The following is a 14328-nucleotide window of genomic DNA, read 5'->3' as shown; positions in this document are numbered from 1 at the left end:
AGTCCTAAGAAAGCTTTGTCCACGTCAGAGGGGAGTGCCTGAGCCAGAGCTGCCCATTAGAGGAGTTCTGCATCAGGCAAGAATGGGCTGGGTGGGGAGGATGGGACATAACTTTCGTATGAACATGGTTCCAGATCCAGAGATACTGCAGTTGGGGCTATCAGTCAACTGTGCTCCTTGCAGCAGACATTCCTCTTGGAGATCTGGGTGGCACATTTCCATAGCCCCAAAATTCTTTATTTCCTTTAGCATTTGCACGTTGTTCTGGTTATTATTGCTGTGTAACAAACCATCCTAAAATCAGTAGCTTTAAACAGCAACCATTTTAGTATGCCAGTGAACTCTTTGGTTCAGGAATTCTGAAAGGGCACAGCAGGGATGGCTTGCCTCTGCTCCATGATGTCTGGGGCCTCAACAGGGAAGATATGAAGGCCAGGGCCTGGAATCATCTGAAGGCTCTTTCACTCATATGTCTGGGGGTTGATACTGGCTATCAGCAGGAACTTCTGATAGGGCTGTTGGCTGTGACACCTTCATGTGGCTTTCCCATGGAGCTGCTTAGGCTTCTTCACAGCATGGTAAAGAGGTTCCAAAAGCGAGTATCCCAAATTATGGGAAGTAGAAGCTGCTAGTTTCGCTAGGCCTGGGCTTGGAAACTGGCGCAGCATCATTCCTGTATTGGGCAAGCAGTCTGAGAGCCCAGATTGAAGGGGAGAAGACACATACCCTACTTAATGGAAGGAGAGAAGCCCTATTTAAAAGCACTGAACATCATCTAGCATGTCAAGAAGTTCTGTAAGTTTGTTTCTCCATAAAGAAACTTCAAGATTTTTTCAGAACTTTTTATTAAAGTGTATTATACATGTAGAAAAAAACACATAACAGAAGTGTACAGCTCAGTGAAATGTCACAGTTTAACACACTCATGTAATGAACACCCAGATCAAGAAATGGAACATTACCAGCAACTCAGATGCCCTGTTCCGCTTCAGCTGCCTTCTGAGTCACCACCTCGGCTGCAAGGCTAACCACTGTCCTAGCTTCTAACAGCAAAAATTAATTTTATTTTCATATTTTATGTAAATGGATTATGCAGTATATATCCTTATGTCTGGTTTCTTTTACTCAATATTACATATATAAGATTCATTGGTGTTGCATGTCGGTATAGCTCCTTCATTCTTATTGCTGTATAGTTTTCCATTGCAAAAACATACCTAATTTTATTATCTTTTCTACTGGTAGGCATTTGGATAGTTGCTAGTTTGGGGCTCTTTACAAAGAGTACTGCTAAGACCATTCTTATTTATCTTCAGCTGAACATAAGTATTCATTTCTGTTGAATGTATGTAACTAGGAGAGGAAGTGATGGTTCATAGGATATCCATGTGAAAAGCTTTTGTAGGTACTGCCAAACTGTTTCCCAAAGTGATTGTAACAACTTACATTCCCACCAGAATGAATGTGAGCATCTCACTGCTGCACAAGTTTGTAATATTTGGTATTTTAGCTGTTCTGGTGGATGTGTAGGGTTTTTTTTAATTTTAACAACAATTTCAGAGTCGCAGAAAAGTTGCAAGAATAGTACAAAGAATTCCTCTACATGTGTCACCCAGATTTTCTTAATGTTAACATTTTCTACATTACTTAAAGTTCTTTTATTCCCAGAAGTCCATGTTTATTGTTTTTTGCCCTTTGTGCACATTTCTCTCTCTCTTTTTTAAAGATAAGAATCAATTTTAACGTACCAGGACTTCCCTGGTGGTCCAATGGGTAAGACTCCACGCTCCCAATTCAAGGGGCTGGGGTTCAATCCCTGGTCTGGGAACTAGATCCCAGATGCCTTAACTAAGAGTTTGCATGCCTCAAGTAAAAATCCTGCACTTGGCAAAAAAGATCCTGCATAATGCAACTAAGACCTGGCACAGCCAAATAAATAAATATTTTTTAAAAAAATTTTTAATGTACCAATACGATTATCAGTGATTCTCCATACTGTCATCAATATCTAGTATAGAAAATGTTCCCAGTTGTCTCATAAATGGCTTTTTACGGTGGACTTTGTTTGAATCGGGATCCAAACAAGGTTCCCACATTGTATTTGGTTGACATGATACATTCTTCTTTATTCTCTGTCTCTCCAGACTGAATGAAGAGTTCTCATCTTTTTCTTTTTTATTTTTCTTTTTTTTTTTAAAATCATCCTTGTTTTTATTTATTTATTTATTTTTGGCTGCGTTGGGTCTTGATTGCGGCACACAGGATCTTTTGTTGTGGTATGTGGGCTCATCGTAGCGCAGGCCGGCTTCTCTCTAGTTGTAGCACATGGGCTTCTTGCTCGTTGTGGTGCTGCGGGCTCCAGGGCATGTGGGCTCTTCGTCGCGGTGCACAGGCTTCTCTCTAGTTGTGGCATGTGGGCTTCTTTCTAGTTGTGATGCAGACTTCTCTCTAGTTGTGGCGCACGGGCTCCAGAGCGTGTGGGCTCTGTAGTTGTGGCACGTGGGCTTAGTTGCCCCGTGGCATGTGGGATCTTAGTTCCCCGCCCAGGGATTGAACCCTTGTCCCCTGCATTGGAAGGCAGATTCTTAACCACTGGACCACCAAGGAAGTCCCGAGTTCTCATCTTTTTAGTCAGACTTAATGTTTTAAAATTGTTTTCTGGTTGTCCACAGCAGAAGGATTGGTTTGAATTACCTAGTCTACTGCTGTTGCCAGCCTCTATTACTTTATAATCATGTGTACATATCAATTGCCATTGAAATGCATAGAGAGAAAAATACAGGTGAACCTGAGATATGATATTGAAACTCATTACAGCCAAGAACTTGAGTCAAATATAGAATCCTTCCGTAAATTCACTAATCTGTTCATTTTTTTGTCAGTTACAAAAAAAAAACTAACAGACTAACAAAAGAGAAGGAAAGGAAACTTAGTTTAAATAGGAATTGATACTGTAGTTATTTATAACTAATATTTTTACAATAATTAAGAAAGAAAACACTGAGTATAGAATGTAAGTACTGATTAAATACCCAATTTTTTCCCCTTTTTCAGAAAATAGAAGCCCGAGTGTCAGCTGATGAGGACCTCAAACTTTCTGACCTTTTAAAATATTACTTAAGAGAATCTCAAGCTGCTAAGGTAACTATTCTTTTTTTTTAAATGGACTGCTTTACAAAAGCCATCATCTCCTTAGAGGTTGTTAGACTTAAGATTGTTAAAGATGACTTATCTCTTGATTCTAAATTATATTTTTAAGTATGATTTTTTTTTCTCCTTTTATAAATTGTAGGTCAGGGAACCCCACATAAATGTTTCCTCTATAAACTCCTGATAGAATTTGTCTAGAAATTTTTTTTAATTGAATTTGGTATATTTAGTCAGGTGAAATACCTGCAAAAACAAAAGTAAAACCCCCAAATAACAGTTGTACAGCTAAAGGATTCCTAATTTTGTCTATCTAAGTCCTCTATTGAGGGTGAGAGAGCCATAAAACAGAGAAGTATGTTTTATTTTAAGGCATCTGAAGTTTCCTTTTGGAAATCTATGTGCAAAACTAAAACTCTTACTAATCAAAAAAAAGTTTAATAAAAACATCTAAAAAGCACTGAAAAGTTAGTGGCTCAGATACTCCAAATTCCATGTTAATTTATAAATTGAGATGTTGTACAGAAAATTCCCATCTAATCATGGGATTGCTGGGTCATATGGTAGTTCTATTTTTAGTTTTTTAAGGAACCTACATACTGCTCTCCATAGTGGCTGTATCAATTACATTCCCACCAACAGTGCAAGAGGGTTCCCTTTTCTCCACACCCTCTCCAGCATTTATTGTTTGTAGATTTTTTGATGATGGCCATTCTGACCAGTATGAGGCGATACCTCATTGTGGTTTTGATTTGCTTTTCTCTAATGATTAGTGACGTTGAGCATCCTTTCATGTGTTTGTTGGCAATCTATATCTTCTTTGGAGAAGTGTCTGTTTAGGACTTCTGTCCATTTTTGGATTGGGTTTTTTGGGGTTTTTTTGATATTGAGCTGCATGAGCTGCTTGTATATTTTGGAGATTAATCCTTTGTCACTTGCTTCGTTTGCAAATATTTTCTCGCATTCCAGGTGTTGCCTTTTCATCTTGTTGATGGTTTCCTTTGCTGTGCAAAAGCTTTTAAGTTTCATTAGATCCCATTTTTGGTTTTATTTCCATTTCTCTAAGAGGTGGGTCAAAAAGGATCTTGCCGTGATTTATGTCATAGAGTGTTCTGCCTATGTTTTCCTCTAAGAGTTTTATAGTGTCTGGCCTTACATTTAGGTCTTTAATCCATTTTGAGTTTATTTTTGTGTATGGTGTTAGGAAGTGTTCTAATTTCATTGTTTTACCTGTAGCTGTCCAGTTTTCCCAGCACCATTTATTGAAGAGGCTGTCTTTTCACCATTGTATATGTTCTTGCCTCCTTTGTCAAAGATAAAGTGACCATATGTGAGTGGGTTTATCTCTGGGCTTTCTATCCTGTTCCGTTGATCTATATTTCTGTTTTTGTGCCAGTACCATACTGTCTTGATTACTGTAGCTTTGTGGTATAGTCTGAAGTCAGGGAACCTGACTCCTCCAGCTCCGTTTTTCTTTCTCAGGATTGCCTTGGCTATTCAGGGTCTTCTGTGTTTCCATACAAATTGTAAAATTTTTTGTTCTACTTCTGTGAAAAATGCCATTGGTAGTTTGATAGGGATTGCATTGAATCTGTAGATTGCTTTGGGTAATATAGTCATTTTCATGATGTTGATTCTTCCACTCAAAGAACGTGGTATATCTCTCCATCTGTTTGTATCGTCCTTGATTTCTTTCATCAGTGTCTTATAGTTTTCTGAGTACAAGTCTTTCGCCTCCTTAGGTAGGTTTATTCCTAGGTATTTTATTCTTTTTGTTGCAGTGGTAAATGGGAGTGTTTCCTTAATTTCTCTTTCAGATTTTTCATCATTAGTGTATAGGAATGCAAGAGATTTCTGTGCATTAATTTTGTATCCTGCTATTTTACCAAATTCATTGATTAGTTCTAGTGGTTTTCTGGTAGCATCTTTAGGATTCTCTGTGTATAGTATCATGTCATCTGCAAACAGTAACAGTTTTGCTGCTTCTTTTCCGATTTGGATTCCTTTTATTTCTTTTTCTTCTCTGATTGCCGTGCCTAAAACTTCCAAAACTATGTTGAATAATAGAGGTGAGAGTGGGCTCCCTTGTCTTTTTTTTTTTTTTAAGTGAAATGTGATTTATTTCAATGTTTTTTGTTATTTTTTTATTTTTGACTGTGTTGGGTCTTCGTTTCTGTGCAAGGGCTTTCTCTAGTTGTGGCAAGCGGGGGGCCACTCTTCATCGCAGTGTGCGGGCCTCTCACTATCGTGGCCTCTCTTGTTGCGGAGCACAGGCTCCAGACGCGCAGGCTCAATAGTTGTGGCTCACGGGCCTAGTTGCTCCGCGGCATGTGGGATCTTCCCAAACCAGGGCTCGAACCCATGTCCCCTGCATTGGCAGGCAGATTCTGAACCACTGCGCCACCAGGGAAGCCCCAGCTCCCTTGTCTTGTTCCTGATCTTAGAGGAAATGGTTTCAGTTTTTCACCATTGAGAATGATGTTGGCTGTGGGTTTGTCACATATGGCCTTTATTATGTTGAGGTAGGTTCCCTCTATGCCCACTTTCTGGAGAGTTTTATCATAAATGAGTGTTGAATTTTGTTGAAAGCTTTTTCTGCATCTGTTAAGATTATCATATGGTTTTTATCCTTTAATTTGTTACTATGGTGTATCACATTGATTTGCATATATTGAAGAATCCTTGCATTGCTGGGATAAACCCCACTTGATCATGGTGTGTGAACCTTTTAATGTGCTGTTGGATTCTGTTTGCTAGTATTTTGTTGAGGATTTTTGCATCTATGTTCATCACTAACACTGGCCTGTAGGTTTTTTTGTGACATCTTTGGTTTTGGTATCAGGGTATTTGTGACCTCGTAGAATGAGTTTGGGAGTGTTCCTTTTTCTGCTGTATTTTGGAAGAGTTTGAGAAGGATAGATGTTAGCTCTTCTCTAAATATTCGATAGAATTCACCTGTGAAGCCATCTGGTCCTGGGCTTTTGTTTGGTGGAAGTTTTTATTTTTTTGTTTTTTTTTTTTTTGGTGGAAGATTTTTAATCAGTTTCAGTGCTTGTGATTGTTCTGTTCATATTTTCTGTTTCTTCCTGGTTCAGTCTTGGAAGCTTGTACTTTTCTAAGAATTTGTCCATTTCTTCCAGGTTGTCTATTTTATTGACATACAGTTGCTTGTAGTAGTCTCTCATGATCCTTCGTATTTCTGCAGTGTCAGTTGTTACTTCTCCTTTTTCATTTCTAACTCTGTTGATTTGAGTCTTCCTTTTTTTCTTGATGAATCTGGCTAATGGTTTATCAATTTTGTTTATCTTCTCAAAGAACCAGCTTTTAGTTTTATTGATCTTTGCTATTGTTTCCTTCATTTCTTTTTCATTTATTTCTTATCTAATCTTTATGAATTCTTTCCTTCTGCTAACTTTGAGGTTTTTTTGTTCTTTTCTCTAATAGCTTTAAGTGTAAGTTTAGGTTGTTTATTTGAGATTTTTCTTGTTTCTTGAGGTAGGATTGTATTGCTATAAATTTCCCTCTTAGAACTGCTTTTGCTGTATCCCATAGGTTTGGGGTCATCATGTTTTCATTGTCATTTGTTTCTAGGTATTTTTTGATTTCCTGTTTGATTTCTTCAGTGATTTCTTGGTTATTTAGTAGCGTATTGTTTAGCCTCCATGTGTTTGTATTTTTTACAGTTTTTTTCCTGTAATTGAAATCTAGTCTCATAGTGTTGTGGTCAGAAAAGATACTTGATACAATTTCAATTTTCTTTCAGCTGTTTTTCTTTTTCAATTTTCTTAAATTTACTGAGGCTTACCGAGGCTTGATTTTACAGAATAATTTTACTGCCCCAGAAATCCTGTGTTCCATCTATTCACTCACCTTCCTCCTAACCTCTGTTGATTTTTTAATTGCTTTCATAGTTTTGCCTTTTCCAAAATGTCATATAGTTGGGTCTTTTCATATTGGCTTCTTCACTTAGTAATGTGCATTTAAGTTTCCTCTATGTCTTTTCATGGCTTGATAGCTCATTTCTCTTTAGCACTTAATAACATTCTGTTGCCTTGGTGTATCAAGTTTATTTATCCACTGACCTACTGAAGGACATCTTGGTTGCTTCTAAGTTTTGGCAATTATCAGTACAGCTGCTGTAAACATCAGTGTGCAGGTTTTTGTGTGAACATAAGTTTTCAACTCCTTTGAGTAATAAATAGCAAGGAGCACAATCACTAGATCGTATGATAAGAGTATGTTTAGTTCTAACTGTCTTCCAAAGTGCCTATATCATTGCATTCTCACCAGCAATGAATGAGAGTTCCTGTTGCTTAACATCCTCACCAGCATTTGGTATTGTCAGAATTGTAGATTTTGGCCATTCTAACAAGGTGTGTAGAGGTATGTCGTTTTAATTTGCTTTTCCGTGATGACATTTGATGTGAAGCATCTTTTCACAAGCTTATTATATGCCACCTCTGTGTCTTCTTTGGTGAGGTGTCTGTCTTGAAAAAAAAAGGTCTATGGCCGATTCTTTACTTTGGTGGTTAAGTTTTAAGAGTTCTTTGTGTATTTTGGACAGCAGTCCTTTTTATCAAATATCTTGTAAAAAATTTTTCTTGGTCTGGTGGCTTGTCTTCTTGACACTGTCTTTTGCTGAGCAGACATTTTTTATTTTATTTTATTTTCTTCCTTTAATTTTATGTATTTATTTATTTTTGGCTGCGTTGGGTCTTTGTTGCTGCGCGTAGGCTTTCTCTAGTTGTGGCACGTAGGGGCTACTTTTTGTGTTTTTTTTTTTTTGCGGTACGCAGGCCTCTCACTGCCGTGGCCTCTCCCGTTGCAGAGCACAGACCCCAGATGCGCAGGCCTAGTGGCCATGGCTCACGGGCCCAGCTGCTCCGCAGCATGTGGGATCCTCCCAGACCGGGGCACGAACCCGCGTCCCCTGCATCGGCAGGCGGACTCTCAACCACTGCGCCACCAGGGAAGCCCCAGGGGGCTACTCTTTGTTGCAGTGCGCAGGCTCCTCATTGCGGTGACTTCACTTGTTGCAGAACGTGAGCTCTAAGTGCGCGGGCTTCAGTAGTTGCAGCACGCAGACTCAGTAGTTGCAGCACATGGGCCCTAGAGCGCGCATGCTTCAGTAGTTGTGGCACATGGGCTCAGTAGTTGTGACACACAGGCTCTAGGGCAAGTGGGCTTTCCATAGTTATGGCACACAGGCTCAGTAGTTGTGGCTCACGGGCTGTAGAGCGCAGGCTCAGTAGTTGTGGCGCACAGGCTTAGTTGCTCTGTGGCATGTGGGATCTTCCCGGACCAGGGCTTGAAGCCATGTTGCCTGCCTTGGCAGGCGGATTCTTAACCACTGTGCCACCAGGGAAGTCCCAGCAATTTTTAATTTTAAAGAAGTCCAACTTACCAATTATTTCTTTCTTGGATCATCCCTTTGGTGTTGTATCTAAAAAGTTATCACCACGTGCAAGGTCATGTGGATTTTCTCCTGTGTTTTGCATTTTACATTTAGGTCTATGATCCATTGAGTTAATTTTCATGAAGGGTGTAAGGGCTGTGTATAAATTCGTTTCTTTGCATGTGGATATCCAGGTTTCCCAGCACCATTTGTTGAAAAGATTATCTTTTCTCCATTGTATTGCTTTTGCTCCTCTGTCAAAAGATCAGTTGTCTGTATTTGTGTGAGTCTAGTGCTGGGCTCTCTATTCTGTTGTATTGATCTATTTGTCTGTTCTTTGACCAGTACCACACTGTCTAGATTACTGTAGCTTTATAGAAAGATTTAAAGTAGATAGTGTCAGTCCTCTGACTTTGTTCTTCTCCTTCACTGTTGTGTTACTCTGTGTCTTTTGCATTTCCACACAAACTTCAGAATCAATTGGTTGATGTCTACAAAATAACTTGCCAGGATTTTGATTGGGATTATGTTGAATCCATAGATCAATTTGGAAAGAACTGATTTTGACAATATTGAGTCTCCCTATCCATGAACATGGAATATCTCTCCATTTATTTAGTTCTTTGATTTCTTTTATCCAAGTTTTGTAGTTTTCCTCAAAAGTTGTACATGCTTTGTTAGATTAATACCTAAGTATTTCATTCTCTGGAGTGCTAATTAATGTAAATGGTATTGTGTTTTTAATTTCAAATTTCACTTGTTCATTGCTGGTATACAAGAAAGCAATCTACTTTTGTATACTGATGTTCTCTTGTAAAACTTTATTATACTCATTTATTAATTCCAGGAGTTTTTCTATATAAACAGTCTTGTTATCTGGCATCTGTAAACAAAAGACAGTTTCGTTTCTTCCTTTCCAATCTGTATACTTTTTATTTCTTTTTCTTATTGCATTAGCTAGGACCTACAGTACAATATTGAGAAAGAGTGGTGAGATGGGACATCCGTGTGTTGTTCCTGATATTAGTGGGAAAGCTTCTAGTTTTTCACTATTAAGTATGATGTTAGCTGTAGGTTTTTTGTAGATGTTCTTTATCAAGTTGAGAGTGTTACTTCTATTCCTATTTTGCTGACGAAACAGTCAGTTGATTTTTGACAGAGTGCTGGGACAATATAGTGAGGAAAATAATAGACTTTCAGTGAAAGGTACTGGGACAACTGAATGGTCACATGAAAAAGAATAAAGTTGGACCTTCCTCACACCATGGATAGAAAATTTACTCAAAATGGATCAAAGGTCTAAATGTAAGAGCTAAAACTATAACATTTTTAGAAGAAAACATAAACATAAATCTTCTTGATTGCCTTAATTAGGCATTGATTTCTTAGCCATAACCAGAAGCATACCAACCAAATAAAAATAATAAATTGGACTTTATTAAAATTTTAAAAACTTTTGTTTAAAGTTTTTTGTATCAAAAACACTATCGAGGGCTTCCCTGGTGACGCAGTGGTTGAGAGTCCGCCTGCCAATGCGGGGGACACGGGTTCATGCCCCAGTCTGGGACAATCCCACATGCCGCAGAGCGGCTAGGCCTGTGAGCCATGACTGCTGAGCCTGCGTGTCCAGAGCCTGTGTTCCACAATGGGAGAGGCCACAACAGTGAGAGGCCTGCGTACCGCAAAAAAAAAAAAAAAACTATCGAGAAAAATATAAAAACCCACAGACCAGGAGAAAATATCGGGTTGACCAGAAAGTTCATTCTGGCTTTTGCATAAGATGTTACAAACAAACTTTCTGACCAACCCAATATTTGGAAATCATGTAAGTCCCTAATAAGCAACTGGTATTCAGAATATATAAAGAACTCTCAGTAAAAAGACAAAGAGTCCAGTTAAAAAGTGGGCAAAAGACAAAAAAGATATACAAATGGCCAATAAATATGTAAAAAGGTGCTCAACATCTTTGGCCCTCAGGGAAATGCACATTAAAACCACAGTGCTATATCACTTCACACCTACTAGGTGGCTGTAATCAAAAAGACATAACAGTATTGACAAGGATGTGGAGAAATTGGACCCCTCATATAGTTTTGGTGGGAAAATGTAAAATGGTGCGGTCACTTTGGAAATAATCTGGCAATTTCTCAAAAGATTCAACATAGAGTTACAAGGTGACCCAGTAATTCCACTCCTAAGTAATGAGGTATGAAAGAGAAATGAAATGTGAAAACATGTCCGCACAAAAACTTGTACACACATGTTCCTAACAGCATTATTATGAAATAGCCAAAAAGTGGAAACAAACCAAATGTCTGTCAGCTAACGAATGGATAAATCAATGTGGTATGTCCATACAATGAAATATGATTTAGCAATAAAAGGAATGAAGTACTGATTCATGCTATAAAACGGATGAACTTGAAACTTTATGCTAAGTGAAAAAGCCAGACACGGGAATTCCCTGGCGATACGGTGTTTAGGGCTGTACACTTTCACTGCTGAAAGCCCAGGTTCAATCCCTGGTCAGGGAACTAAGATCCCGCAAGCCGCAGCACAGCCAAAAAGGAAAAAAAAAAAAAAGGCCAGATACAAAAGGCCACATATTATATGATTCCTTTTTAAAATATTTTATTTATTTATTTGGTTGCGAAGGGTCTTAGTTGCGGCAGGCGGGCTTCTTAGTTGCGGCAGGCGGGAGCCTTAGTTGTGGCATGCACATGGGATCTAGTTCCCTGACCAGGGATCGAACCCGGGCCCCCTGCATTGGGAGCGTGGAGTCTTATCCACTGCGCCACCAGGGAAGTCCCTGATTCCTTTTTTTTTTTTTTTTTTTGCGGTACGCGGGCCTCTCACTGTTGTGGCCTCTCCCGTTGCAGAGCACAGGCTCCGGACGTGCAGGTTCAGCGGCCATGGCTCACGGGCCCAGCCCCTCCGCGGCACGTGGGATCTTCCCAGACCGGGGCACGAACCAGAGTCCCCTGCATCGGCAGGCGGACTCTCAACCACTGCACCACCACGGAAGCCCCCTGATTCCTTTTTTAATGAAATGTCCAAAATAGGCAAATCTATAGAGACAGAAAGCAGATTAATGGTTGTCCATGGCTGGAGGTGGGGGTTGTGGAAGGAAATGGAGAGTGACTGCTAAAGGACCTGGTTTCTTTTTGGGTGACGAACATGTTCTAAAATTGAGGCTAGTGATGGTTACACAACTGTCTGAGCATACTACAAACCATTGAATCGTGCACTTATATGAGTGAGTTAGGGACTCCCCTGGTGGCACAGTGGTTAAGGCTCTGAGCTCCCATTGCAGGGGGCCCAGGTTTGATCCCTGGTCAGGGAACTAGATCCCATATGCATGCCACAACTAAGAGTTCACATGCCACAACTAAGGAGCTGGTGAGCCGCAACAAAGGAGCCCGCCTGCTGCAACTAAGATCTGGCACAACCAAATAAATATATAAATTTTAAAAATAAATAAATGAGTGAGTTATGTGGTGATTTGAATTATATCTCAATAAAGCTGTTACTAAAAAAATTTAGAAGAATGACATGTGGCATTCACTGTGTGTAACTCTGGTGATGGGGGTGGCGGTGGCTGAGGGCAGCTACTAGAAACATGCAGCATATATTATCGTGAAGCATTCTGTTTTATAGGATCTCCTGTATCGAAGATCTAGGTCACTAGTGGATTATGAAAATGCTAATAAAGCACTGGATAAAGCAAGAGCAAAAAATAAAGATGTTCTGCAGGCTGAAACGTCCCAACAGTTATGTTGTCAGAAATTTGAAAAAATATCTGAATCTGCAAAACAAGGTACTCTTATATTAACCTTTAATCATAGGTATGGTTTGGACTATTATATAAATAGTTAATCCTAATTTGTTTTGTTCACAGAGCTTATAGATTTTAAGACAAGAAGAGTTGCTGCATTCAGAAAAAATTTAGTGGAACTGGCAGAGTTAGAACTGAAGCATGCAAAGGTAGTATCATATTAAAGATTTAATAATTTAAGTGACATAATTTACAAATGAGTCAGTTATGAAACTTTATACTAATTTTTAAAATAGAGAAATCTTAGAATTGAGAGGGATTTTAAAGGTTATCTAATTTAAACAAGAAAAATATAATGTCTCTAATGGTCAGCTTTGCAAAACTCTAGTACCTAATATGGAAAAACAGTATCATTTTTTGACTAGTTGTTAAAAAAAAAATCTTACTTAATAAAAACATCACTTAAAATTTTATTTAACATTTGCCATCTTCAAAGGGACTGAAAATTTTAAATGTATTCAAAATTCCCCAAACTATAAATATTAAAGGAATTTTTAAAAACTTTTATGTTATTTCGTGATAAATTTATAACATTTATAAGTATAAAGTTATTAAAGCTTAAAACTACACTGAGATTTTTGGTATACTCTATAATGAGCACGAATTTACTTCTGTGTAACTTTGACATGTTTAATTCCTCTTTCACAGTTTACCCTTCAGATATTTACATCCTTCATATTCTCTATATATCTTCTTTTCTCCATGCCAGACATCCTTTGGCTAAATATTTTTCATCCCATACACCTCAACAAGATTTTTATTGTGTTATTGCCCTACTGTCATTACTCTTTTAAAAAATGGAAACACATTTACATACATAGAATGATTATTGTTCACATTTCTTCTTACAGCATGTTTTATTCTATTTTTTTTTAACTAATTTATTTTTTATTGAAGTATAGTTGATTTACAATGTGTTGGTTTCGGGTGTACAGCAAAGTGATTCAGTTATACATATATATGTATATATTCTTTTTCAGATTCTTTTCCCATAGAGGTTATTACACAATATTGAGTATAGTTCCCTGTGCTATATAGTAGGTCCTTGTTGTTTATCTGTTTTATATATAGTAGTGTGTATGTTACTCCCAAATTCCTAATTTATCCCTCCCCTCCAAGCATGTTTTATATGTATAAGATACGGGTTTTTTTAACTGCCATATTTCACCAGCTTGATTTGGCTATAATCACACTTTTTCTCTCTTTCTAAGTCACTTCTTGAACCTCCGCCCTGTGGTTGTGTGTGTAATTTTTTTAGTAATTATTTTCATTTTTGTGGTAAGAAACACATAACATAAAATTTACCATCTTAACGATTTTTAAGTGTACAGTTAAGTAGTATTAAGTATATTCATGTTGTTGTACAATGGCTTTCTAGAACTTTTTCATTTATTGAGCACTTATTTTAAAAATGTAATTGCAGGCCACGTTTGTCTGTTAGATTTAAGCTTGCTCGTCTTAGCCCAGCGCATTGAGATCTTTTGGAAACTTGGGTTTGATCATATAGTATTTGACTATTATACTAGTTTATCCTGTCAAGTGATGGACATTTGTAATTTGTATGAACTCCCTTTTATGTCTTCATCTAAGTTCTGATTTAAAAGGTTGATCAGGATTAAAGGAATCACTATTTGTTAACCTACCTTTTGAAAGTAAGTGGCACCAAAAAAAATTTAGTTCCTTTCTTTCTATACTAATTAATATTAACTTATTAATTAATATTCTTTGGTTATAGTTATTTGGATAGTTAGGAATTCATTTATACTATTATCAACCATTATTTTTCCCATTTTATCTGTGAAGGACATAAGGAGTATCAAGTTACTTATTAAAATCAAGATATACGTTGTCTGATTTGCTGGGCTAATAACCCCGTCAGAAGAAAATGTATGGACCTCCCTGGTGGTCCAGTGGTTAAGACTCTGCATTTCCCCTGCAGGAGGCGTGGGTT

General features: G+C 38.0%; 1 protein-coding gene across 3 annotated transcripts in view; it reads left to right on the top strand.

Annotated features, from left to right (window-relative positions):
* Nucleotides 1–14328, top strand: part of SNX6 (sorting nexin 6) — a 54385-nt gene that overhangs the window by 35280 nt on the left and 4777 nt on the right. For 2 of the 3 annotated variants that reach the window (XM_012533069.3, XM_033428356.2), the window contains exons 10-12: nucleotides 3055–3141; nucleotides 12200–12359; nucleotides 12441–12526. In XM_012533069.3, coding sequence (XP_012388523.1) covers nucleotides 3055–3141; nucleotides 12200–12359; nucleotides 12441–12526 — 333 coding nt within the window. The remainder of the gene's footprint in view (nucleotides 1–3054; nucleotides 3142–12199; nucleotides 12360–12440; nucleotides 12527–14328) is intronic. The other variant, XM_033428355.2, reaches the window with a different exon arrangement.

The sequence above is a fragment of the Orcinus orca genome, chromosome 2 (genome assembly GCF_937001465.1).
Source record: "Orcinus orca chromosome 2, mOrcOrc1.1, whole genome shotgun sequence".
In the NCBI taxonomy this organism is placed as follows: Eukaryota; Metazoa; Chordata; class Mammalia; order Artiodactyla; family Delphinidae; genus Orcinus; species Orcinus orca.
This window is presented reverse-complemented; position numbering and strand designations above follow the sequence as displayed.